The sequence below is a fragment of the Littorina saxatilis genome, linkage group LG17 (assembly GCF_037325665.1).
Source record: "Littorina saxatilis isolate snail1 linkage group LG17, US_GU_Lsax_2.0, whole genome shotgun sequence".
Taxonomy (NCBI): domain Eukaryota; kingdom Metazoa; phylum Mollusca; class Gastropoda; order Littorinimorpha; family Littorinidae; genus Littorina; species Littorina saxatilis.
This window is the reverse complement of record NC_090261.1, coordinates 67,416,930-67,444,493: the sequence shown is the minus strand read 5'-3', so window position 1 is coordinate 67,444,493 and position 27,564 is coordinate 67,416,930. Positions and strand designations below refer to the sequence as shown.

The 27,564-nt window shown below is 43.7% G+C and overlaps 3 protein-coding genes across 3 annotated transcripts in view; 2 read left to right on the top strand and 1 right to left on the bottom strand.

The window, feature by feature from the left end:
• Positions 1–3,332, top strand: part of LOC138952288 (uncharacterized) — an 86,002-nt gene extending 82,670 nt beyond the window's left edge. Inside the window, exon 15 of the mRNA XM_070323921.1 lies at positions 364–3,332. Within this exon, the coding sequence (XP_070180022.1) occupies positions 364–697 (334 nt within the window). The 3' untranslated portion in view covers positions 698–3,332. The remainder of the gene's footprint in view (positions 1–363) is intronic.
• Positions 3,333–12,748: 9,416 nt separating this feature from the next.
• The window catches only part of LOC138952285 (uncharacterized), a 19,043-nt gene continuing 4,227 nt past the window's right edge, over positions 12,749–27,564 (bottom strand). The window contains exon 2 of the mRNA XM_070323916.1: positions 12,749–12,926. The gene's annotated coding sequence lies outside the window, so the exon portion shown is untranslated. The remainder of the gene's footprint in view (positions 12,927–27,564) is intronic.
• The window catches only part of LOC138952284 (uncharacterized protein DDB_G0284459-like), a 16,277-nt gene continuing 9,169 nt past the window's right edge, over positions 20,457–27,564 (top strand). Inside the window, exon 1 of the mRNA XM_070323915.1 lies at positions 20,457–21,541. Coding sequence (XP_070180016.1) covers positions 21,463–21,541 — 79 coding nt within the window. The 5' untranslated portion in view covers positions 20,457–21,462. The remainder of the gene's footprint in view (positions 21,542–27,564) is intronic.

Genomic DNA, 27,564 nt, shown 5'->3' with positions numbered 1-27,564 from the left:
AAATGCAATAAATATGTTAAATTAAGGGATGAATTTAAAGAAGATGCTTCACATATCAATATGAAATATGCTAACAAAAATCCAAGTAACTTATTTTTAGAAGACGAAGTTCAAGTTCGTCTTGGCAAATTTGTTACGGATTGTTTTAGCATTGTATAATGCATTATTATTATTTGTTGTTTGTTGTGTCAATAACTTTACTGGTTCATGACAATAAACATTATTCTATTCTATTCTATTCTATTCACACACATGACTAAGCACATAAATAGGCACACACACAATGATTGTACAATAAATCAAAACAACATTTCCTTCAAACCGTCTTACAACCTTCTTCATCTTTCTCCTCTATACCTGCAGGGGTTCCATCATGCTGGATGAGCTGGAACGCGAATACACCAAGGAGCTCGTGCGACGTTGTCTGACCAAGAACGGCAATGCCATCAACAACCACACCAACAACCTCACCGTCAACAACGACATCAACACAGGCCTGCACAGCGAGGGCAGCGGCAGTGAGGAAGAGAGTGAGAACAAGAAGAATGCCTTGAGTAGCACCACCGCCAACAACAATAACAACAACCACAATCACCTTGGCAACAGCAGCAGTCTGTGGTCTAGGATGAGAAAGTCTCCCTTGTTCTTTCTGTACAGGAGTAGCGACGGTACCACTGCTGAACCTACTGCTGTTTGACACTAGCGTCATTTTACGATAAGGATCGAGTAGTGACGGTACCACTGCTGAGCCTACTGCTGTTTGACACTAGCGTCATTTTACTATAAGGATTGAGTAGTGACGGTACCACTGCTGAGTCTATCTGCTGTTTGACACTAGCGTCATTTTACGATAAGGATCGAGTAGTGACGGTACCACTGCTGAGCCTACTGCTGTTTGACACTAGCGTCATTTTACTATAAGGATTGAGTAGTGACGGTACCACTGCTGAGTCTATCTGCTGTTTGACACTAGTGTCATTTTACGATAAGGATCGAGTAGTGACGGTACCACTGCTGAGTCTACTGCTGTTTGACACTAGCGTCATTTTACGATAAGGATCGAGTAGTGACGGTACCACTGCTGAGCCTACTGCTGTTTGACACTAGGGTCATTTTACAATAAGGATCTAGTAGTGACGGTACCACTGCTGAGTCTACTGCTGTTTGACACTAGTGTCATTTTACGATAAGGATCGAGTAGTGACGATGGTACCTCTGCTGAATCTACTGCTGTTTGACACTAGTGTCATTTTACGATAAGGATCGAATAGTGACGATGGTACCACTGCTGAGTCTACTGCTGTTTGACACTAGTGTCATTTTACGATAAGGATCGAATAGTGACGATGGTACCACTGCTGAGTCTACTGCTGTTTGACACTAGTGTCATTTTTATTTTACGATAAAGATCAAATAGTGACGATGGTACCACTGCTGAATCTACTGCTGTTTGACACTAGTGTCATTTTTATTTTACGATAAGGATCAAATAGTGACGATGGTACCACTGCTGAGTCCACTGCTGTTTGACACTAGTGTCATTTTACGATAAGGATGGAATAGTGACGATGGTACCACTGCTGAGTCCACTGCTGTTTGACACTAGTGTCATTTTATGATAAGGATCAAATAGTGACGGTACCACTGCTGAGTCCACTGCTGTTTGACACTAGTGTCATTTTATGATAAGGATCGAATAGTGACGATGGTACCACTGCTAAGTCTACTGCTGTTTGACACTAGTGTCATTTTACGATAAGGATCGATTAATGACGATGGTACCACTGCTGAGGCTACTGCTGTTTGACACTAGTGTCATTTTACGATAAGCACGAACAATTGCAAGTGAGTTTTCTCAATCATCAATCAGAGACGTGGTGTTGGCTGTCGGGGAAACTCTGAAACTTCTTTCAAATCGCCAAAAACTTTGCCGTCACTTTGGCAGAATTTATGTAGTTTTTTACGTACGTTGGCGGAACAATGATGCCAAGGACTTCCGAACGATAATGCTAAGGACTTCCAAACACTTCAGAATTGCCAAAAATGTTGTGGCCGTTTTGGCAATTGCAAATAAATTTTAAAAATCCTCGCATCATCCCTGTCAGCAGTGGATATGTACTGTTTTAGACTATCCACAGGGCGGGGATGTAGCTCAGTCGGTAGCGCGCTGGATTTGTATCCAGTTGGTCGCTGTCAGCGTGAGTTCGTCCCCACGTTCGGCGAGAGATTTATTTCTCAGAGTCAACTTTGTGTGCAGACTCTCCTCGGTGTCCGAACACCCCCGTGTGTACACGCAAACACAAGACCAAGTGCGCACGAAAAAGATTCTGTAATCCATGTCAGAGTTCGGTGGGTTATAGAAACACGAAAATACCCAGCATGCTTCCTCCGAAAGCGGCGTATGGCTGCCTAAATGGCGGGGTAAAAACGGTCATACACGTAAAAGCCGTGGGAGTTTCAGCCCATGAACGAACAAACAAACAAACAGACTATCCACTTGTAGGCTTGGTGTTTGGTCAGCTGCTGTTGAGTTCACGCCTCTTTCAAACTTGCTTCCTGTTTGTGATAGGCAAGACCACAGCAGACCTACTTTCTCATGCATTATGGTGAATGTTGACTTTTGAAGACTTTATATGTCCACCTATCAGTTGCTTCTGAGGTTGCACCTGTGTAAAGAGTGTACGTGTCATTCGTGGGAGAGGACGTTATTGACCTTTGCAGTATTATGCCTAAACTGCAAATTTCAGAGAAAAATTGTGCATGCAAAGTGTGCTGGAGAACCATGACAACTGAACTCTTTTTGTAGTATTTTGTGGGTTTTTTTCCCCAACACAACTGCGATGATGATGACATTTATACAGCCACTCCAAGATGTGGTGGCTCTTGTTGGCTGCTACACATTGTTTCCTCCAAATTTTGACATTTCTGAAGCAATGAAACAGACAAGAGGTATATAGACTGGTTTCATGCAGATAGTACATAAGTGGATGTGGCTACGAGTCAGTTGTCAGACCTGCTTGGCTCTGCAGGAAAAAAAATTCTTTTGTGTGTTCTGTTGTAGAACATTAGTACATAAATGAATGCAATCCTGAGTCAAAAAAAGCACTCACTACAAACATGTATATTGCAATGTATGAAACGATTGTATGTGAAAAATATTAGCTTGTGAGAGAATTTTGTGTAAAATGCTGAGTTTGCTTCACCAATTCTAACGACCTGTTGCATTTAATTACTTATGCATCAAAATTTATTGATTGCACCCTGATCGAGTTGATGTATGTTGTGGCATTTGCTATGTTTATAATAGCATTAAATTGTTTAGTCAATATGAACACATTTTTGTTCGGATTTGGACCACTGTTTGAGTGCATATTGCACACGGTTTCTCTTGAAAACTATTAGTGTGTGGGGGGAGGGGGGAGGGGGGATGTTGCTGGATGGAAGGGGGGTGCGGGTAGGGGGGATGAGAGAGAGGATGAGATGAAAAGGTCGAAGCAATGAAAGGTATGCCGAGAGGGGGAGGGGAGTATAAAGGACTCCGCGGCATAATTTTGCAATTTGATATTTTGATCATCAAAACAATTTGGTATCATTTCAGACAGAGAGCGAGACTGCGCGCAAGTGTGTGTGTGTGTGTGTGCAGGCATTACCATAAGAATAAATGTGTGTCTGATTTAATTTTTTATTATGGTTCGATATATATGTAATACATCCTGGATTTGCTATTCATTTTATCCGTAAAAAAAATCCATGTCATTTCGGCCATGCAAGATCATAAATTGAGATATTGTGAGCAACCGGCTTGCTTTTGTCAAACTCATTTCAAGTGCTTTGGTTTCATGTCTTTTTCTCAAAATTCGACCAACACGTCATCTTTTCATAATTTCATAATGTTGTGCCATGGACGAAGAAGTAAAAAAAGCCAAACATGCATTTAGTTGACTGAAATGCTAGAGGAATGTTCTTAAAATATGTTAAAAATAATTCAGTGCCATTCTTCTTAAATCTTTTTTCGCTACTATAAATAATCTTTGACAGAACCACATGTACCAACATATATTTGAGAACTTTTCGCTTGGACTTTCATGTTCTCAAATATATGTTAAAGTCGTTACTTTGTTGAAACTGAAAACCATGCTAAATGCAGTGACAAGTGAATTTTGAAGTGAAAGCCTTGTGAATATAGAAACAAATTTGTGAAATTCACATTTGAAAGGGCTTCCAGTCAAAACCACAAAACAGGCACCAAGGAACCATGACTAAGACATCAACATGTACTAGTTTTGCTGCAGTGTGGAGAAACCCCTGTGCAACTAATTAATGTAGGGACACTTTTGACTTGTCCCAAGGGTGTCCTTCATAGCATGTACCACTGTAGTTATAATGAGGTATGGAGACACCCTGTGCAGCAGTTGTAGGGACACTTTTCACTTGTCCCTAGGGTGTCTGTTCATTGCTGGTACCACTGTAGTTATAATGAGGTATGGAGACACCCCGTGCAGCTGTTGTAGGGACACTTTTCACTTGTCCCTAGGGTGTCCGTTCATTGTAGGTACCACTGTAGTTATAATGAGGTATGGAGACACCCCGTGCAGCAGGCTGTTGTAGGGACATTTTTCACTTGTCCCTAGGGTGTCCTTCATAGCATGTACCACTGTAGTTATAATGAGGTATGGAGACACCCTGTGCAGCAGTTGTAGGGACACTTTTCACTTGTCCCTAGGGTGTCCTTCATAGCATGTACCACTGTAGTTATAATGAGGTATGGAGACACCCTGTGCAGCTGTTGTAGGGACGCTTTTCACTTGTCCCAAGGGTGTCCTTCAAAGCATGTACCACTGTAGTTATAATGAGGTATGGAGACACCCCGTGCAGCAGGCTGTTGTAGGGACATTTTTCACTTGTCCCTAGGGTGTCCTTCATAGCATGTACCACTGTAGTTGTAATGAGGTATGGAGACACCCTGTGCAGCTGTTGTAGGGACACTTTTCACTTGTCCCTAGGGTGTCCGTTCATTGTAGGTACCACTGTAGTTATAATGAGGTATGGAGACACCCCGTGCAGCTGTTGTAGGGACACTTGGCTAGTCCCAAGGGTGTCCATTCATTGTAGGTACCACTGTAGTTATAATGAGGTATGGAGACACCCTGTGCAGCTGTTGTAGGGACGCTTTTCACTTGTCCCTAGGGTGTCCGTTCATTGTAGGTACCACTGTAGTTATAATGAGGTATGGAGACACCCTGTGCAGCTGTTGTAGGGACACTTTTCACTTGTCCCTAGGGTGTCCGTTCATTGTAGGTACCACTGTAGTTATAATGAGGTATGGAGACACCCTGTGCAGCAGTTGTAGGGACACTTTTCACTTGTCCCTAGGGTGTCCTTCATAGCATGTACCACTGTAGTTGTAATGAGGTATGGAGACACCCTGTGCAGCTGTTGTAGGGACACTTTTCACTTGTCCCTAGGGTGTCCGTTCATTGTAGGTACCACTGTAGTTATAATGAGGTATGGAGACACCCTGTGCAGCTGTTGTAGGGACACTTTTCACTTGTCCCTAGGGTGTCCGTTCATTGTAGGTACCACTGTAGTTATAATGAGGTATGGAGACACCCTGTGCAGCTGTTGTAGGGACACTTTTCACTTGTCCCTAGGGTGTCCGTTCATTGTAGGTACCACTGTAGTTATAATGAGGTATGGAGACACCCCGTGCAGCTGTTGTAGGGACATTTTTCACTTGTCCCTAGGGTGTCCTTCATAGCATGTACCACTGTAGTTATAATGAGGTATGGAGACACCCCGTGCAGCAGGCTGTTGTAGGGACATTTTTCACTTGTCCCTAGGGTGTCCTTCATAGCATGTACCACTGTAGTTGTAATGAGGTATGGAGACACCCTGTGCAGCTGTTGTAGGGACACTTTTCACTTGTCCCTAGGGTGTCCGTTCATTGTAGGTACCACTGTATTTATAATGAGGTATGGAGACACCCCGTGCAGCTGTTGTAGGGACGCTTTTCACTTGTCGCTAGGGTGTCCGTTCATTGTAGGTACCACTGTAGTTATAATGAGGTATGGAGACACCCTGTGCAGCTGTTGTAGGGACACTTTTCACTTGTCCCTCGGGTGTCCGTTCATTGTAGGTACCACTGTAGTTATAATGAGGTATGGAGACACCCTGTGCAGCTGTTGTAGGGACGCTTTTCACTTGTCGCTAGGGTGTCCGTTCATTGTAGGTACCACTGTAGTTATAATGAGGTATGGAGACACCCCGTGCAGCTGTTGTAGGGACGCTTTTCACTTGTCGCTAGGGTGTCCGTTCATTGTAGGTACCACTGTAGTTATAATGAGGTATGGAGACACCCCGTGCAGCAGGCTGTTGTAGGGACATTTTTCACTTGTCCCTAGGGTGTCCTTCATAGCATGTACCACTAGTTATAATGAGGTATGGAGACACCCCGTGCAGCTGTTGTAGGGACACTTTTCACTTGTCCCTAGGGTGTCTGTTCATTGCTGGTACCACTGTAGTTATAATGAGGTATGGAGACACCCCGTGCAGCTGTTGTACGGACACTTTTCACTTGTCCCTAGGGTGTCCGTTCATTGTAGGTACCACTGTAGTTATAATGAGGTATGGAGACACCCTGTGCAGCAGTTGTAGGGACACTTTTCACTTGTCCCTAGGGTGTCCGTTCATTGTAGGTACCACTGTAGTTATAATGAGGTATGGAGACACCCTGTGAAGCTGTTGTAGGGACACTTTTCACTTGTCCCTAGGGTGTCCTTCATAGCATGTACCGCTGTAGTTATAATGAGGTATGGAGACACCCTGAGCTGTTGTAGGGACACTTTTCACTTGTCCCTAGGGTGTCCGTTCATTGTAGGTACCACTGTAGTTATAATGAGGTATGGAGACACCCCGTGCAGCTGTTGTAGGGACATTTTTCACTTGTCCCTAGGGTGTCCGTTCATTGTAGGTACCACTGTATTTATAATGAGGCATGGAGACACCCCGTGCAGCTGTTGTAGGGACACTTTTCACTTGTCCCTAGGGTGTCCGTTCATTGTAGGTACCACTGTAGTTATAATGAGGTATGGAGACACCCTGTGCAGCTGTTGTAGGGACACTTTTCACTTGTCCCTAGGGTGTCCGTTCATTGTAGGTACCACTGTAGTTGTAATGAGGTATGGAGACACCCTGTGCAGCTGTTGTAGGGACACTTTTCACTTGTCCCTAGGGTGTCCGTTCATTGTAGGTACCACTGTAGTTATAATGAGGTATGGAGACACCCTGTGCAGCAGTTGTAGGGACACTTTTCACTTGTCCCCAGGGTGTCCGTTCATTGTAGGTACCACTGTAGTTATAATGAGGTATGGAGACACCCTGTGCAGCAGTTGTAGGGACACTTTTCACTTGTCCCTAGGGTGTCCTTCATAGCATGTACCACCGTAGTTATAATGAGGTATGGAGACACCCTGTGCAGCAGTTGTAGGGACACTTTTCACTTGTCTCTAGGGTGTCTGTTCATTGCTGGTACCACTGTAGTTATAATGAGGTATGGAGACACCCCGTGCAGCTGTTGTAGGGACACTTTTCACTTGTCCCTAGGGTGTCCGTTCATTGTAGGTACCACTGTAGTTATAATGAGGTATGGAGACACCCCGTGCAGCTGTTGTAGGGACGCTTTTCACTTGTCGCTAGGGTGTCCGTTCATTGTAGGTACCACTGTAGTTATAATGAGGTATGGAGACACCCTGTGCAGCAGTTGTAGGGACACTTTTCACTTGTCCCTAGGGTGTCCTTCATAGCATGTACCACTGTAGTTATAATGAGGTATGGAGACACCCTGTGCAGCTGTTGTAGGGACACTTTTCACTTGTCCCTAGGGTGTCCGTTCATTGTAGGTACCACTGTAGTTATAATGAGGTATGGAGACACCCCGTGCAGCTGTTGTAGGGACACTTTTCACTTGTCCCTAGGGTGTCCGTTCATTGTAGGTACCACTGTAGTTATAATGAGGTATGGAGACACCCTGTGCAGCTGTTGTAAGGACACTGGGCTAGTCCCAAGGGTGTCTGTTCATTGCTGGTACCACTGTAGTTATAATGAGGTATGGAGACACCCCGTGCAGCTGTTGTAAGGACACTTTTCACTTGTCCCTAGGGTGTCTGTTCATTGCTGGTACCACTGTAGTTATAATGAGGTATGGAGACACCCCGTGCAGCTGTTGTAGGGACACTGGGCTAGTCCCAAGGGTGTCTGTTCATTGCTGGTACCACTAGTTATAATGAGGTATGGAGACACCCCGTGCACCTGTTGTAAGGACACTGGGCTAGTCCCAAGGGTGTCTGTTCATTGCTGGTACCACTAGTTAAAATGAGGTATGGAGAGAGACACCCCTATGAATCTAATATAGGGACGCTTTTGACGATTCCCAAGTGTACCACTGAAGTTACGCTGAGGTATGGAGATACCCCTGTGCAGCTAATGTAGGAATGCTTTAGGCGGTTCCCAAGTGTTCCTTTCGTAGCAGGTACCACTGTCATTTTGTATGCTGCAGTATGGAGATACCCCTGTGCAGCTATAATTATTGTAGGGACGGTTTTTTATCTGTCCCAAGGGTGAACTTCATTCATAGCAGGTACCACTGTCGTTATGTAGTAGTATGGAGACACCACTGTGCAGCTACCGTAGGGACGCTTTTCTCAAAAAGGGCGTTCTTTATGGCAGGCACCACTGTCGGTATGTGTGCTGAGGTATGGAGACACACCGTGCAGCTACTGTAGGGACGCTTTTGGCAATTCCCAAGGGTGACTTTCATAGCAGGTACCACTGTCGTTATGCATGCTGAGGTATGGAGACACACCGTGCAGCTACTGTAGGGACGCTTTTGGCAATTCCCAAGGGTGACTTTCATAGCAGGTACCACTGTCGTTATGCATGCTGAGGTATGGAGACACCCTTGTGCAGCTAATTTAGAGACGCGTTTTAGGAAAAGGGTGTACTTCATTGCAGGTACCACTGTAGTTAACTATGCATGCTGAGGTATGGTGACACCCCTATGCAGCAAGTGCAAGGACTCTTTTGGCGACTGATTCCCAAGGTTGTCCTTTCATAGCAGGTACCATGGTAGTTTTGCATGCTGCTGTATAGAGATACCCCTGTGCAGCTAATTATCGAAGGGACGATTTTGGATTGTCCCAAGGGTGACTTTCATAACAGGCACCACTGTTATACCCTTTGGTTATTTGATAGGTACCACTGTAGTTATTCTGAGGTATGGAGACACCTCTTTGCAGCTAATGCAGGGGCGCTGTTGGCAATTTCCAATGGTGCCTTTCATAACAGGTACCACTGTAGTTTTGCATGCTGCAGTATGAAGAAACCCATCTGCAGCTAAGACACAATCCTAACAGGGTAAACTGCTAGAGAAAAGTATTGAAATGCTTTTACCTGTAGTTGAAGGCTTGACATCTATTGGTACATTCCGTCTTGTGTCTGCCTCGTGTTCACCCTCACGGACCTGTTCAGCAGGCTAGGGAATTAATTCTCCTCGGATCCGTGATTTCAGAGGAAACCTGATACGTTTTTTCATAGACCTATATTTTCCTCTAAATATAGGTCCGTTTTTTTCGAGGAAGAAAAATAATCTTCGAGGAAAAGAAAATCCGTTATAGACTTTGTACACAAGTCCTGATCAATGTGCTATGGTACACTGTCCAGAAATAATGACATTTTCTGACACCATACCCTTCAGAAATGCCCAAAAATCAACTTCGGATATTTTTTTTTAAGACAATAGTTCCCCAACCTGATTCAGCTTTTACACGAAATAAGAAACTCCTTTAAGGGAAACACATGCCAGACAGCCACGATCTGGCACATTTCTGTTCAGAATGGGGATTTTTAATTGAATTAATTTTCGAAGTGACACCTATGTTCATCAGCAGAAATAATTCAGCCCAAAACCCCTTTGTGCACAGACGGCAGCCACGCTATGAGTGTTGGTATGTGTTCAAGTGACAAGATTCTCCATGTGAAAGCTATAACTGATCTTTGACGGTGATGAAACATGATTGTGTGTGCAAGAAGGGCAGTACTTCTAACTAGTAAAAGTCTTAACAGATTCGCGCCCCCCCCCCCCCCTGCTTTGTGTATACTCAGCAATTTCGTTTTTTACCATCAATCATTACATCACTGTTTTCATGGAAACACCATAATTTTGTATGATGTCAATAAAATGAAAACTTAGTATTGCAACGAGTGAGCGTATTTTATTTTGTTATCGTTTCCCTGTGTGTGTGTGTGTGTGTGTGTCTGTGTGTGTGTGTGTGTGTGTGAGGACAATTCGCATGTTTTATGATTATTTGATTTCTTCCTCTCTTCCACTCTATCTCAGTATTTGTCTGTCTGTGTGTTGGTGCGTATGTGTGTGTGTGTGTGTGTGTGTGTGTGTACGATTTGATTAAACAGTGACACTTATGACATCAGTAGAATTTGTGCATACCCATAATTCTTGGAGATGAGATTCGAAACATGGCCTGTCAATTAAAATCTCAATTAAGCATTTCGATACACTTAGTGTTATGAGACCGACTAATGAATTAATCAGCATAAATTGTTAAAAATAGGTTCGTGTGACTCGCATTGCTGGCGGTGTCATCTTCACAAGCATGCCATGCATGGGATTGATGAAATGTGCTTCATATTTTTAGGGCACACTGACAACTTGTCTGTGCAGTGTCATGTGAGCCAAGTATGCGCATGCACGTGCACACACACCCTCACACACACACACAACTTGATGACACACACACCATGACACACACACACACAACTTGATGACACACACACCATGCCACACACACACAACTTGATGACACACACACCCTCACACACACACACAACTTGATGACACACACCCCATGACACACACACACACAACTTGATGACACACACACCATGACACACACACACACACACACAACTTGATGACACACACACCATGACACACACACTCACGCACACACACACACACACACAACTTGATGACACACACACCATGACACACACCCTCACACACACACCATGACACACACTCACGCACACACACACACCCTCACACACACACACAACTTGATGACACACACACCATGACACACACACTCACGCACACACACACACACACACACACAAACATGACACGCACACATACACACAGACTGACTGGCACAGCCAGGCTCTGACTTTTTCTGTTTCGTTCCGATTTGTACGTCGTAGTTTTAGCAGGGACAGGTTGTAAGATTAGGCGTCAGCCTAAAGTCAAAGATCGTTCTCGTTCCGACGTGGCCTTCGTTCGTGCGTTAGCCTCTCAGCCTCTCTCTCTCTCTCTCTCTCTCTCTCTCTCTCTCTCTCTCTCTCTCTCTCTCTCTCTCCTCTCTCTCTCTCTCTCTCTGTCTCTCTCTCTCTCTCTCTCTCTCTCTCTCTCGCTCTCTCTCTCTCTCTCTCTCTCTCTCTATGTGAACTTTTTGCAGATCTATGACACAACCATACATTCTAGTAACACCAATTTAAGTCGTTTATCAGAAGCACTGCAAGAAAGTTTAAACCAGTTGAGTGAATGGACTGAGCTAAATCACATGTCCCTTAACCCCCAAAAAACAAAAAGCATGATAATAACAACTAGGCAAAAACGCCAGAACATAACCTCAATATTTCACGATCTAACGGTTAATGATAAACTTGTTGAAAAAGTCGACCATCATAAAGTTTTGGGAGTGACCATTGATAACAACCTGTCTTGGTCACACCACATCGAACAACTGTCTAAACAAGTGTCCAAGAAGGTTTATCTATTATCTAGAATCAAGCACTTTCTGAATTTGGAAGCCAGGAAATTATTCTTTAATGCTCATATTCAGTCTGTTATTGACTACGCGTCTACCTTGTGGGACTCGGCAAGTGAAAATTCATTCAAACCACTAATTAGATTACATAAACGAGCGCTTAAAGTAGTCTTATTAAAGAAAACAACCCTATCTGAGTTAGACTACATGAACTCAGGCATTCTTCCTCTGAAGGCAAGGCTAAGTTATAATAAAGGTACCCTTATGCATAAAATTATTCATGGATGTGTACCTCAAACCATATTTTCCAAATTCACGTTAAAAACTTCACGCCAATTGATGAGACTGAACATGCCTCTGCCTAGGATTGACCTATTCAAATCTAGTTTAGTCTATTCAGGTAGCAGTCTCTGGAACACTCTTCCGACAATCCTGCGGCAAACTAGCAGCACAAACGTTTTTAAGACCAGATATACGTCTTATCTCATGAAGTCTAAATAAACATCTGTTGTCGCTAGAATGGTTGTTAAAACCAACAACCGGTGCTTTTTAACAATGTATTATTATTTTTATATACCCTGATTTTTTCGAATGCAGTGTATGTCAATGGGCATGGCATTTACAGCTTTGTTGCGTCAGTGCAATCTACTCTATAATTCTTAACTTATGTCAAATGAACTTATATTTTTCATTTAAGCAATGTATTGTATGTAAATTGATGATATGTTCTTACTTTCATTTTATTATAATCATGTAGCAGTAGTTTTCTTTACTTGCTTATTCTTTAGCAATTTTAGACTAGTCCCTCTTTAGGGCGAGGGCCAGATGTAAAAAAGCAGATCACTGCTTACTCTATTACCCTCGTAAAATAAAGAATTGTTCTTGTTCTTGTTCTTGTTCTCTCTCTCTTTCTCTCCAACACAATTTTATTTTCACGTGCCTGTCAGTCTTCGGGCCGACGAGAGAACAACACAGCGCTGACAACAGGTATAAACCAACCCGCTCCACACCTGTTGCTGGCACGTCATAAACAGGGCTGGGTACCAAACACTGGATCATCATGACTGAGAAGGTAAGGTAAGCAATCTGGAACAGCAGAGAGAGGGAAGGAGATAGATGAGACGACTGACTGACTGACAATTAGGGTTTAACGTCCTCTTAGACCAACTGGTCTATATTGGGACAGCTATTGGTAATACGCTGAAGATATGGTGTGATATTTTGATTCGAACCGGCCGCCGGCAAGCCCGCTGTGGCTGTCTTCTTTGACACACCAGCATTGGGTTTGTCTCGTCAAAGTATCGAAATACGATCATGATAATCAGAGACGAGAGATGATGCATGCGTGTCTTCGTGTTTTCCAAGCCCTGAGACTTTCGCTGTGAACGTGGGATCTTTTTCGTGCGTATGTGTGCACACGGGGGTGTTCGGACACCGAAGAGAGTCTGCACAAAGTTGACTCCGAGAAATAAATCTCTCGCCGAACGCGGGGATCGAACCCACGCTGATAGCGACCAACTGGCTACAAAGCCAGCGCGCGACCAACTGAGCTACGTCCCCGCCCAGATGAGACGGAGAGAGGGGGACGGAGAGAGAGGGAAGGAGAGAGAGAGACTGAGAGAGATGAGACGGCGGAGAGAGAGGGAAGGAGAGAGAGAGATGAGACGGAGAGAGAGGGAAGGAGAGATGAGACGAAGAGAGAGGGAAGGAGAGAGAGAGATGAGACGGAGAGAGAGAGAGAGAGATGAGACGGAGAGAGAGGGAAGGAGAGACTGAGAGAGATGAGACGGCGGAGAGAGAGGGAAGGAGAGAGAGAGATGAGACGGAGAGAGAGGGAAGGAGATAGATGAGACGGAGAGAGAGGGACGGAGAGAGAGTGAAGGAGAGAGAGAGATGAGACGGAGAGAGAGGGAAGGAGAGAGAGAGATGAGACGGAGAGAGAGGGAAGGAGACGAGAGATAGATGTAGAGAGAGAGATGGAAAGAAAGAGAGGGAAGAGAGAGAGATATGGAGAGAGAGGGAGGGGGGGGGATAAGATAACGTATAAGATGATAGCGGCGTAAGGTAAGATAAGCCGTCGTTCCTCGAGGGTAATGTCATACTGAACAAACAGGTGCTGTATACATCCATCTCTCATCATCTGTGAGGGAGCCTACCCTTATGTTACATGTTTATAAAAGATGAAAACTGAGAGAGAGACTAGAAGAAGAAGAACAACTTGACACACACACGCGCACGCACGTGACGCGGCACGCACCCACGCAGACAAACACAGTACACACCGGCACACACGCAACTTAAACACACACACACGAGAAAGAAAGAACAGGCTGGTACTGGCTGCATCTGTATGACTGTGTCTCTTTCTGGCTGCTTCACACACGGCCGCCCCGGAACGGAAATTAATGGTCACTGACACTCAGTTTGGTTACAACACAGAAACCTGTCAGAACAGCAAAGAACCTGTCTCCCTTTGATGTGGAGATAGAAGTTGGTGATGATTCGCATACGACCTTCTATTCCGCCGGCTTGGCCCGGAGAGGCCGGTGTAACACGACATTTTTACTCCACGAAAAATTTACTCCGGAGTAAAAATTTCGTACGAAATTCTTACTCCGAGTACACATTTCGTACGAGAAAAGAACTCTCCTAGGCACGAAAAAATTACTCCCTCCACGAAATTTTTACTCCCCATTTATTTTCACTTCCAGTAAAAATCTCGCACGCGAAAATGGGATGCGGGCGAAGGGATAATGCCAATATGTGATCTCGCACAAACGAATGTCGCGCTAGCCTCCCTCCACACCTTCCACCACCAAGACTAACAGGGGACAAGGGAGTAAAAATTTCGTACACCTGGCATGGGAAGTTATATTGCTCGTGTTAGGGTGAAGTAATTTATTCGGTTTTTTTATTCGTCAGGGGAGTAACATTTGTGTACGAAATGTTAACTCGGAACTCACCTGTTGTGGGGAGTAATTTTCTCGTGTAATGGGGGAGTGCTTTTTTCGTAAAGGGAGTAACATTTTCGTACGAAATTTTTACTCCGGAGTAAAAATCTCGTGGGAGTAATTTTCTCGTGTTACAGGGGCGTCTTAGGCTATCCACCAGGCCACTGCGCCAAAAACAAATGCCTATTAGGGAAATGAATTCAATACGATAAGGAAAGGAGGGAGGAGGAGGGGGGTTGACGAATAAAAAAAAAATAAAGGTTACTATTTTTTCAAGAGTTGCAGACTCGTACCACAAATGGCCGAGGAAGGGCTGGGCTAGTCTAGTTGATATCTCTGTGGCTGCTACCCCATTGAGGTTCAGTCAGCATTAACAAGTGTTAGCAGTTTTCAGATTCATTCCAATAAAACCGAGATCATCTTCTATTTTTATGTTTCCGCCGTGTTCTTTCACGGTGTATTTGGATATGGTCCTCGTATTAAGGCCAGTGCACCAGTCATACAACAGCTATCTCCGCTAAGTCCTGCGGATTATGCGAAATTAGATGATCCGCTGAGCATCAGTGCTTTCCCCGAAAGCGGCGTATGGCTGCCTGAATCGCGGTGTAAAAACGGTCATACACGTTAAACTTGAATCCACTCGTGCAAAGCTTGAACATGAGTGAACGTGGGAGTTTCAGTCCATGAACGAAGAAGAAGAAGGAGATCCAAGCTATCTGTCCAGTATAACCTTCTAAAAGTAAATCTTGATCAGAAGAAGGTACTCGGTGCTTCAATCACCTGACCATTCCAGGTACGTGCCCGATAGGGGCCCTGTGTGAGATTAGATTTATGGTTGTTTTTAAGGACTCGAAGTGAGCACTGCGCACCGTGCGAAGCTTTCCCACACATGTTGTTCTTCTTCTTCTGCGTTCGTGGGCTGAAACTCCCATGTACACTCGTGTTTTTGCACGAGTGGAATTTTACGTGTATGACCGTTTTTACCCCGCCATTAAGGCAGCCATGCGCTGCTTTTGGAGGAAGCATGCTGGGTATTTTCGTGTTTCTATAACCCACCGAACTCTGACATGGATTACAGGATCTTTTCCGTGCGCACTTTTACGGTCTTGTGATTGCGTGTACACACTACGAAGGGGGATAAGCCACTAGCAGGTCTGCACAATGATAAGTTGACCTGGGAGATCGGAAAAATCCCCACTCTTAATAAATGCCCGGCAGGAGTATATATTAAGGAGCCTGACCTTCTGCGTTGGAAAATCATTTCAAACCTCTTGCAGCCTGGCAACGGACAAATACTGCTTTCTTACCACCCCGCCACAGCGCCCGTCCCCACACATCTCAGTGAGAGAGAGAGACGGAGAGAGAGAGAGAGAGAGAGAGAGAGAGAGAGAGAGAGAGAGAGAGAGAGAGAGAGAGAGAGAGACCCAGCCAGCCAGCCAGAGACACAACTAGAGACAGACAGCAGACAACCAGAGACAGACAGCAGACAGACAGAAGGAGACAGACTCGAAAGCAGAAGCGCTTCTGACCAGAAAATGTTGATTTCACACACACAAACACACACACACGCACATGCATATCTGCACACACACACACAGGGCCTACACACATATATCTGCACACACACATACACACACACACACCGCACACACACACGCACACGCACACACTCAAACACACACACGCACACACACACAGCAGTCTACCTTTCCATTTATCCACACACACACACACACAAACACGGCACACACACACACACTGACACACACACACTGACACACACACACAAACAACATATTCACACACACTCACACCGACACTCTCACACAGCGGAGCAGCCTCCTTTTCCACTTGTCCTTCACAGGAGGAGCCCAATGCCAGAATCGCAGACGATATCTGACTCCCTCAGGAATGTCTGCAAGACAGGTTTGAAATGTGGATTGAAACAGGAGGGGGCGTTACTGTTAGGGGGGAAACCTCGGGGTATCCAGATACAGAATTGTTCTTTTATGTCGGGGGGGGGGGGGGGGGGGGGGGGGGATCGTCTACGTGAGGAGCGCGCGTGCTGTGCAACAAATTGTTCTACCCCGCCTTGCTGCAGTGCTGAATTTTTATTTATTTATTTTATTTTTATATTTAGTCAAGTTTTGACTAAATATTTTAACGTAGAGGGGGGAATCGAGACGAGGGTCGTGGTGTATGTGTGTGTGTGTGTGTCTGTCTGTCTGTGTGTGTGTGTGTGTGTAGAGCGATTCAGACTAAACTACTGGACCGATCTTTATGAAATTTGACATGAGAGTTCCTGGGTATGAAATCCCCATACGTTTTTTTCATTTTTTTGATAAATGTCTTTGATGACGTCATATCCGGCGTTTCGTGAAAGTTGAGGCGGCACTGTCACGCTCTCATTTTTCAACCAAATTGGTTGAAAGTTTGGTCAAGTAATCTTCAACGAAGGCCGGGGTTTGGTATTGCATTTCAGCTTGGTGGCTTAAAAACTAATGAGTGAGTTTGGTCATTAAAAATCTGAAAATTGTAAAAAAAATATTTTTTTTATAAAACGATCCAAATTTACGTACATCTTATTCTTTATCATTTTCTGATTCCAAAAATATATAAATATGTTATATTTGGATTAAAAACAAGCTCTGAAAATTAAAAATATAAACATTATTATCAAAATTAAATTGTCCAAATCAATTTAAAAACACCTTCATCTTATTCCTTGTCGGTTCTTGATTCCAAAAACATATAGATATGATATGTTTGGATTAAAAACACGCTCAGAAAGTTAAAACGAAGAGAGGTACAGAAAAGCGTGCTATCCTTCTCAGCGCAACGAATACCCCGCTCTTCTTGTCAATTTCACTGCCTTTGCCGTGCGCGGTGGACTGACGATGCTACGAGTATACGGTCTTGCTGCGTTGCATTGCGTTCAGTTTCATTCTGTGAGTTCGACAGCTACTTGACTAAATGTTGTATTTTCGCCTTACGCGACTTGTTTTGTTTGTTTTGCATTGACGTCTAATGAAACCGGATTTCCCGGCCAGATTTAGAACTCGTTCGCAAACAGTATACATATATGTTTTGATATATTTCACGAAGTTACATGTGTAAACAAAAAAAACTGAAAAAAAGGCAGCGTTAGGTAATGGCGACTGAGACAATCACGGTTCTTATGTACTCCAACCTGTGAAAGAGAGAGAGAGAGAGAGAGAGAGAGAGAGAGAGAGAGAGAGAGAGAGAGAGAGAGAGAGAGAGAGAGAGAGAGAGAGAGAGAGAGAGAGAGAGAGAGAGAGAGAGAGAGAAAGAGAGAGAGAGAGAGAGAGAGAGAGAGAGAGAGAGAGAGTTTTACAGATTCTTCATCTTTCAGTGATCAGAGTAGTTCTTGGATATTTCCCTCTGAAGTTTGCCTACTCTTTAGAGAGAGAGAGACAGAGACTGAGACAGAGAGAGTAAGACAGAAAGAGAGAGAGTAAGACAGAGAGAGAGGGAGAGATTAAGAGAGAGAGAGAGCAAGACAGAGAGAGAGAGTAAGACAGAGAGAGAAAGATAAGACTGAGACAGAGAGAGAAAGAGAGAGAGAGCAAGACAGAGAGAGTAAGACAGAGAGAGTAAGACAGAGTGAGAGAGAGTAAGACAGAGAGAGAAAGATAAGACTGAGAGAGAGAGAGAAAGAGAGAGAGAGAGAGATATAAAGAGAGAGAGAGAGTAGGACAGAGAGAGAAATATTAAGAGAGAGAGAGAGAGAGAGAGAGAGAGAGAGAGAGAGAGAGATTAAGAGAGAAACTGAAACTGAACTTTATTACAAAAGGATGGAGGTTTTAGGCAAAGCCTAATCTTAAACAAACACTTAATACGGACGCACATAATACTAATAATAAGAAGAAAACAAAAGTTATATGTTCTTATACACCGTAACAAAAGGAAAAAACAGCTCAATCATGATATACAATATAGTGTTGACATTGCCACACTGTTTCATTGAATACATTGTATATAAAAACATCAAAAACATTTGATGACAAAAGGGATAAACATGACTGTATTTGCATTACAATTGTCAATTCATGTTTCTTGTGGAGAGGAATCACTATGATCATTTGCTTGTATAATATGATTATCAACACATGCACAAAAAGAACAAAACACAAATAAGTACATGAATATCAGACATGAAAAGCATTCTATTTATGTACACATTCTATTTACACATTCTATTTACACATTCTATTTACACATCAAAAGTGAATGGAACTGGCGCCTAAACAGAAGTGGTATTTCGGATGTGTATGGGTGTGGAATTCCAGAGAGAGGCTCCCGCGAAAGCTAAACTTGACTTATGGGGTGAATAATCATTGTATTAGCGGTGCACCACTCTGTTATTTCTTCTATACTTGTTTGAAGAGAAAGGTTGACGGATTCTAAAGACTTCTGACTGGTGTGAACGGAATCATCCGCAAAAAAACTGACATCTTACTTTCTCATCTGACACATGCAGAGGTAAATCGTTTATGTAAATACAAAACATATGAATATTATAGGTCCTAAGATAGAACCTTGAGGCACACCACTTTTGACAAAATCAGTCGACGAAGTTTTACAGTTAATAGAGACATATTGAGTCCGTTTTGAAAGATATGATTCGAAAAAGGCACAAGCAGCGTCGTCTTTTAAATAACATTGTACTTTCTTTAACAATAAGGAGTGGTCTACAAGGTCAAAGGCTTTCTTGAAGTCCAAGAATAACGCTCCCGTTACTTCGGCCTCAAGTTTCACATAAAGAGCTGAGAGCAGTGTGGCATGAATGCTTAGAGCGAAATCCAGACTGAAATGGATGAAACAAATTCATTCGTTCTATATGTTACAGCAAGTATTTTAGAGAGAGAGAGAGAGAAAGAGAGAGAGAGAGAGAGAGAGAGAGAGAGAGAGAGAGAGAGAGAGAGAGAGAGAGAGAGAGAGAGAGAGAGAGAGAGAGAGAAAATCTAGTGGTACAACTTTCCGCAATAGACCACACAACTAGTGACTGAGTACTTTCACATAGGGCTCAGTTTCTACCACAACCAATTTTACATGATCTTTTTAATTTATCTATCACATGAGGAAAGGGGATGGGTTTTCCTATCCTTGGCGGATTATGACATTATTCAGTTATTCTGCAGAAAAACCAAAATGCTGGAGAAAAACTGTCTTTTCTGCAGCATTTCTGCATAATGTCATCTTTCGCCGAAGCAGCGTTTTTTTCTGCAGCAAAACATTTTACTGCAGTAAAATTGAAATCAAGAATGCTGCAGTAAAACGGTGCTGTTGTTTTACTGCAGAAAACCTGTTTACACTTTTTCTGCAGAATTTTGTACTGGCTCATTATAATGTTGGAGCACGCGAGCCCCCCTCTGTCGAGAGATGGACTCATCCAGAATTACCAATAGTTACAAACTATTATACTATCCCAGGGGGCGACGAATACAAACGCTACTTTACAAGGTCGTTCGTTTTTCTCCAGAAAAACTGTGACAGACTATTCTGCAGTAAAACAACATCACCGTTTTACTGCAGCATTCTTGATTTCAATTTTACTGCAGTAAAACTGTTTTACTGCAGAAAAAAACGTTGCTCTGGCGAAAGATGACATTATGCAGAAATGCTGCAGAAAAGACAGTTTTTCTCCAGCATTTCGGTTTTTCTCCAGAATAACTGAATAATGTCATAATCCGCCAAGAGCCAGTACAAAATGCTGCAGAAAAAGTGTAAACAGGTTTTCTGCAGTAAAACAACAGCACCGTTTTACTGCAGCATTCTTGATTTCAATTTTACTGCAGTAAAATGTTTTGCTCCAGAAAAACCCGTTGCTTCGGCGAAAGATGACATTATGCAGAAATGCTGCAGAAAAGACAGTTTTTCTCCAGCATTTCTGTTTTTCTGCAGAATAACTGAATAATGCCAAAATGCTGAAGAAAAAATGTAAACAGTTTTTCTCCAGTAAAACAACATCTCCGTTTTACTGCAGCATTCTTGATTTCAATTTTACTGCAGTAAAACTGTTTTACTGCAGAAAAAAAACGTTGCTCTCGCGAAAGATGACATTATGCAGAAATGCTGCAGAAAAGAACGGTTTTTCTCCAGCATTTCTGTTTTTCTGCAGAATAACTGAATAAAGTCATCATCCGCCAAGGATATTTTTTTTCACATCATCCAACCGACCAGGAATTTCCGGCCAGGCTTACGACTTGTCAACAAACATTACGCCGCATGTGCTTGGGTGATTTCACGAAGTTCCAGACAGAAATGGAGTGAAAATCCTTGCTAATCGCTCTACAGTACTGCTGATTGCTCGCAGAGAAGCCGATGGGAAGCTCTCTGAATCAGTAGAAATTCCGCTGAGACGGATGTTGTCTGTATTTGAGGAAATAAGCCAGACCGAGAGACACACACAGCACGGGGTCTAGGCCACAGACACAGAAAGTTTAGGTGTGTGGGTCTGTGTGCACACACATCGCGGGCAGGGGCGGGGTGTTTACTAGTTCTTACCTGCTCCCAGTGAAATTGTTTGAAAGACTTGGCGGCCAGACACTGGCAATACCGTGCACTGTGCGTTACGCTCTTGTGGTGGTGGTGGTGGTGTATTTAGCACGGTTTCAACGGCGAGAGGATCGCACTGAACTTCAGACACTATGCGCACCCAGGGGGGAGTTACCTGTTGCTACGTTGTTGTGGTGTTGTTGCTGGGGTCCTTGGCCATACAACCTGCAGGTGAGTCCATTGACCACAGAAACCACACTCTGACCATTGATACAATTCATTTATTTACCTGCAGTACCCCATGAACAGTTCTCAACTGAGCGTGTGTTCATCAAACATTCCTTCAGTTGAATCTTTCGAAGGAGAGTAATTAGGTTATTCTTTATAATATATAGGTCTGCCGTGAACTTCCATAGTGCACAGTTATCAGAAGAAGATTTAGAAGTCATGGACAATACAGGCCAATACTGACCATTGACACAAGTATTTACCTGCAATGGCATCCCACTAGTTTTACCAGACGTATTCAGAACATGATGAACGTGTTTTGCACAGATGTCGGTACAAATTCCGGCTAGCTGGAATCTTCCATAGTCGGAATTTGCCATAGGTATATAGTGACCTTACAGGGTCCCCAGTATGATCAGCAGAAGAGTTAGAAACTACGGGCAATACAGACTGACTTACCTTCAGTGCCAGATGTGACCTGGCGCGCTATTGCTATTGCTTAGTCACTGCCGGATTTCTTCAGAATCTCAGTCTATATAGAATGTTGCGTTCATAGGTCCCCAGTAATGAGAAGAAGACCAAGAGGCCATGGACATCCCCCGCCAGTAATCAGAAGAAGACCAAGAGGCCATGGACATCCCCCGCCAGTAATGAGAAGAAGACCAAGAGGCCATGGACATCCCCCGCCAGTAATCAGAAGAAGACCAAGAGGCCATGGACATCCCCCGCCAGTAATCAGAAGAAGACCAAGAGGCCATGGACATCCCCCGCCAGTAATCAGAAGAAGACCAAGAGGCCATGGACATCCCCCGCCAGTAATCAGAAGAAGACCAAGAGGCCATGGACATCCCCCGCCAGTAATGAGAAGAAGACCAAGAGGCCATGGACATCCCCCGCCAGTAATGAGAAGAAGACCAAGAGGCCATGGACATCCCCCGCCAGTAATGAGAAGAAGACCAAGAGGCCATGGACACCCCCCGCCAGTAATCAGAAGAAGACCAAGAGGCCATGGACATCCCCCGCCAGTAATCAGAAGAAGACCAAGAGGCCATGGACATCCCCCGCCAGTAATCAGAAGAAGACCAAGAGGCCATGGACATCCCCCGCCAGTAATCAGAAGAAGACCAAGAGGCCATGGACATCCCCCGCCCCACCCACACAGATATCAGTCTGTGCCGCTGATCAGGTCTTCACGATTTACAAGAAACATGCAGGCTGCAGATTACTGTATTGATGTCTAGGTGGAAGGATACTCTTGTTCTCTGTGAAATCCGGGACAGGTCTATGGTCATCTTCAAAGCAGTTAACACGGGAAGGAAGAAAGGCACCTGGAAAAGAAGAAAATATTTTGCACCTTAAAAAGTAGACCATTTTTCGCACCTTCAAAAGTAGACCATTTCTCGCACCGCTTGAAATGTAGACCATTTTTCGCACCTTCATAAAAAGTAGACCATTTTTCCCACCTTGAAAAGTAGACCATTTTTCTCACCTTTAAAAGCAGACCATTTTTTGCACCTTGAACACATGTGACGAAGACCATTTTTCTCACCTTGAAAAGTAGACCATTTTTCGCATCTTGAAAAGAAGACCAATTTTTGCTCCCATATATTAAAGACATCCTGTTATCTTTGTTATCAGCTTCACCGGCTGCATTTCACGTGCAACTCGATCCTGGCTTTGGTGCAAGTGCTGCTTCAGTAGCTCTAAGATCTTATAACTTGAAAAAAATGTCAGACACTTCAAACCGGCACTTCACTACCATGAGTGTGGGGGCGTGATAGTGAACTTCTACTCAAAGGGGTATCGTTTGGCGTGAAGGCAGTCGACAAAACGCCGAAACTCGTTCTTTCCGAGCAATGCGGTGTGTGGTTTGGTAGCTCAGTCGGCAAAACACTGCACCTGTGATCTTCGGGTCACAGGTTCAAATCCAATCCGTGACGAATACATTTGAACGTTATGTGGTGACTCACAGACGGCATCCATGTTCCACCCTTGTGGCACCAGCGGGGCATGTAAAACTGAAACTCTCGATCACTGATTCTCAGCCCGACGTTGCAGGTTGCTGATACGTGATAACAAACACGTCAGTACACGCCTTGGTAGCGCCACCCTTCTTGCCGCTAGCTTTCCTCTGGGAGCAAGCTACCAGACTTTCGCAGCGAGGTAAAGTACAACATAATAATGAAATCGCTAAAAGCGTTGCTGTCATTTCGGCAGAATGGACAAATTTCTTCCACGGTAACGGAATTGTGATGCCAAGGACCGCTTTGGAAAAATCGCCCCAACCTTTTATGACCATTTCGGGCACAAGAGACAGTCCTTATATGTAAAGACTTCCCAGCTCTGATGATGGCAGGATGATAGTTAACTTCTACTCATCTCACCTCCTTGTGTACATGTAGTCACACAATAACTCCTGATTTACTTAGTTAAAGCTGCTGTGGACAATGACACTCAGTCTTTTAATAGAAAGCAATACGGTGGTTTTAGATGCAAAATGTATCTGTCTCTCTCTCTCTCTCTCTCTCTCTCTCTCTCTCTCTCTCTCTCTCTCTTTGTTATAATCTTCCATCATTGGTAATGCATCATAATGCATCTAGAAATGTCTTATTTGTTGGCGGACATGTTAAATTATGTAATCGTTACTGTCGTTAACTTCTATTTCTTCTATTTATTGAGTTACCCCTCAATGGGCGAGGGCTGGATGAAAAAAAACATGTTTGCATTGCAAAATCTGTCACCCTCGAAGAAAACAATTAAACCCTAACCCTAAATTTCAATTCAATTTTTAATTCAATTCTCTCTTTGTTATTTTTTGTTGTTAGTCTTTTTCTTTTATTTTTTATTTATTTTTTTATCCTGTAGTAACTACCTCAGAACAGTACCAGCAAGGTGTGCGTGCCACCTGGGATTTACGGTCACAGTAACCTTGTAATGCCAAAAGGCGTAGGCTCCATTCGCAACGTGCACTTAAACGCACAGTGCAGCTCACAGCCTTCGTTTTGCGTTTTTGTTGCAGCTGAGTGCATTTACAATTCAAAAATCCTCCTATGGTAGTAAAACAAACCCAAAACTACCCAACGACGACATCTGTGAAGCTCGACAGTTTCTTGTTCACGCGAGTGCATAAATTAACCTAGTTATTACGTGGTGTTTGGTCGGAGTTCGATTCAACTGAGTGATTCCGGCCTCCATTTTGTTTTACACAAACTCATGATGACGTCTGACATAGTTTGCTAGTGACGTGTCTTTTTGTGCATGATGTGGTGATCTACCTGATCTAAATTTAGATCCAAAAATAGGCCAAGACCAGAGAGAGAGAGAGAGAGAGAGAGAGAGAGAGAGAGTAGTTAAATAAATTCGTAAAAAAATCGCAGTTCTTGACTCTTTGGGTGCAAGTCAATGAAACTTGGTAGTTCTTCTAACGGATAGCTGCCTGAGGTATGACTAAAAGCCCCAGGGGCTCCGTGCACCTGGATTTGACAAGTTCAGTATCTTTAAAGATTGCACGATCTGCCTTGAAGTCAGTTTCAGAGGTAAACTGATGTGGGACTGACTCTCTTCATAAGACCCCTGCATTCCCACCCAACCCTTACCCTACGGCCCAGTGTGTGTGTGTGTGTATGTGTGTGACTGAGTGTGTGTTTATTTTTTGCAATACCTATTTGCAATACCAGCGACCGAGCTTCTTTGCTCGAACGTAAGAAAGTCAGTTTTCCCCACGAACAATGTTTTACTGATTTATTGCTGCCATCGTCAGCAGAAGAGAGAGAGAGAGAGAGAGAGAGAGAGAGAGAGAGAGAGAGAGAGAGAGAGAGAGAGAGAGAGAGAGAGAGAGAGAGAGAGTAGTTAAATAAAAACATTCAGTTCGCGAGCAGAAAGAGAACAGTTAAACTCTGTACTCAAAGCAAAGAGTGTAGAAGCTGAGATTTCTCAGCTTCTACACTCTTTGCCTAAGCATACACTTCACAATGAGCCAAAAACTCAATGCAGGACAAAATCGAAAGAACAGGGAATCGTTTCTCCAGCTTAGAGCGATCAAGACAACTTCAACAACAAAACAAACAGGCAGGAGGGAGCGATGACAGATAGAGAAACTCACACGTCTGTGGCGAGGTAACAATTGCCAGCACCGCGAGATTCTCGCGACTGCGAAGTAGGTATAATGGTTCACTCAACTCTCAAGCCCAAAGCACATTAGACGATATTCGGAAATTACTCTGTCAAGTGTTTATGGGTTATGGAAGAATTACTTTCCCTTGTTTCCATAGAAACGAGGCAAGCCTACAATTTCACGTGGAGCTTGTCTAATTGATGAAAACAAGGGAAAAACAAGGGAAAGCAACTCTTCTGCAACGCACAAAACCCGACAGAGTTATTTCCGTAATTCGTCTATTAATTAAGAATAGATTGCTCACATCCTGCCCTAGTGAAAACGGTTTCTCGTAAATAAAGTTACCCTTCTTCCCGTGTAAAAGTTACCAGATTTTAAGGGGATAAGAGCATGCTTTTATTTGGACAAGTACCAACAGTGTACAGTGTGCCTGTATTTTTGTGCAGAGTTGGAATAAAAAACGCTGGCGCTGGACCCGAGTACTCTTCAGACTGGCTCGCTCCCCCAGTATGAAAGTTTTTGTCTTGTGCACGTGGATTTAAAAAAAACCAAAAAAACCAATTATTTATTTTACACAATTAAAAAAATTATTTGAGTAAAATAAAACATTAAAACGTTCATAATAAACAATAGTAAACAAGAATTAAAAACAAATTAAAAAATAGACCGCGCATGCCGGGAATCGAACCCGGATCCCTTTGGCCACCAAGCCACCACCTTGAATCACTGACACAGTGTCCCTGTCGCTCTCTCTCGTGCTCTCTGTCTCTCTTTCAGTCTCACCGAGACCAAACCTGCACTGTAGTTTCTTTGCCGAGACCAAATTAATCCCCACCCGCTGGCTGGCTTGCTCGCATCTCGCATGCGATACGCATGCTTTTCATGACGCACGCGTTTGGCTGTTATATCAGCTCAATGGCTGGCTGTCGCTCCGATTGAATTCGTCCAACCGTCAAGAACTTTTGTGTTTTTTGGGGCATTTAGGTCCCAGGTAACATTATGAAGTTTTAATACGATCAATCGGACCTATTATCAAGTTAGTGTATCAACTTTTGAACGAACTGCGCCCAGTAGTTTCCCAGCAATAAGCTGTTAAGTCGAGACAGACAGACAGACAGATACACACACACACACACAATTAAAGTCTGCTGGACCCTCCTACTGCGTACTCGGGGATAACTTTGCTGCCGGAATGAATGCAGCCAGTTGGTTGTTGATGTTTCGTGTCTCGTGATCTAGAGGGTCGTCTGAGAATCAATTAACGAATCAAGCAGAGTGACATATGTGTCACTTGAGAAATTAATTCAACAACAAATGTGGAAGAAAGTTTTTAATCCATGGAATAGTAGCCGTGTGGACAGATCTGAGATGTTTGGCCAGCATGACAACTGATTCACACTAAAAGGAAGGTATGCCTTCTAAGATAGTACTACTTGTTTGTTATTTCATATTCAATGTTTGATTGCAAATTGCAATGAATGCTCGGTTTGACCGAAGCTTCTTTTTGCTTACACCCCCCCCCCCCCCCGAAAAAAAGAGAGGGAAAAAGACAAAACAATGGCCTCAGGTTATGGCTGAAACTATAGCTTTCTTGTGAGCCCAAGGCTGACAGTGAGCCATCTCCCTTTAACATTTTCTCTGGTTTCTGCTAGCTGAGAGCAAAAGTTGGAAACCATTATGTGAGATAGACGCCAGTAGAACGCACCAGATGCCAGAGGTATTTGATAGTGCCGCTTTCCTGTGCAGGTAATACACCCTGTTTACCTGGGCATGCTGCATGGCGCACTTTGGTCGTATAACCTTTTCTACCCTCGAAATGGTTGGAAATCTCGTGTACTATCTGTGTTCAAGGGTTTGCGTATGAGTACTGGTGGTAGGCCTACTCAAGAGACACATGCAGCGATGCGAATGT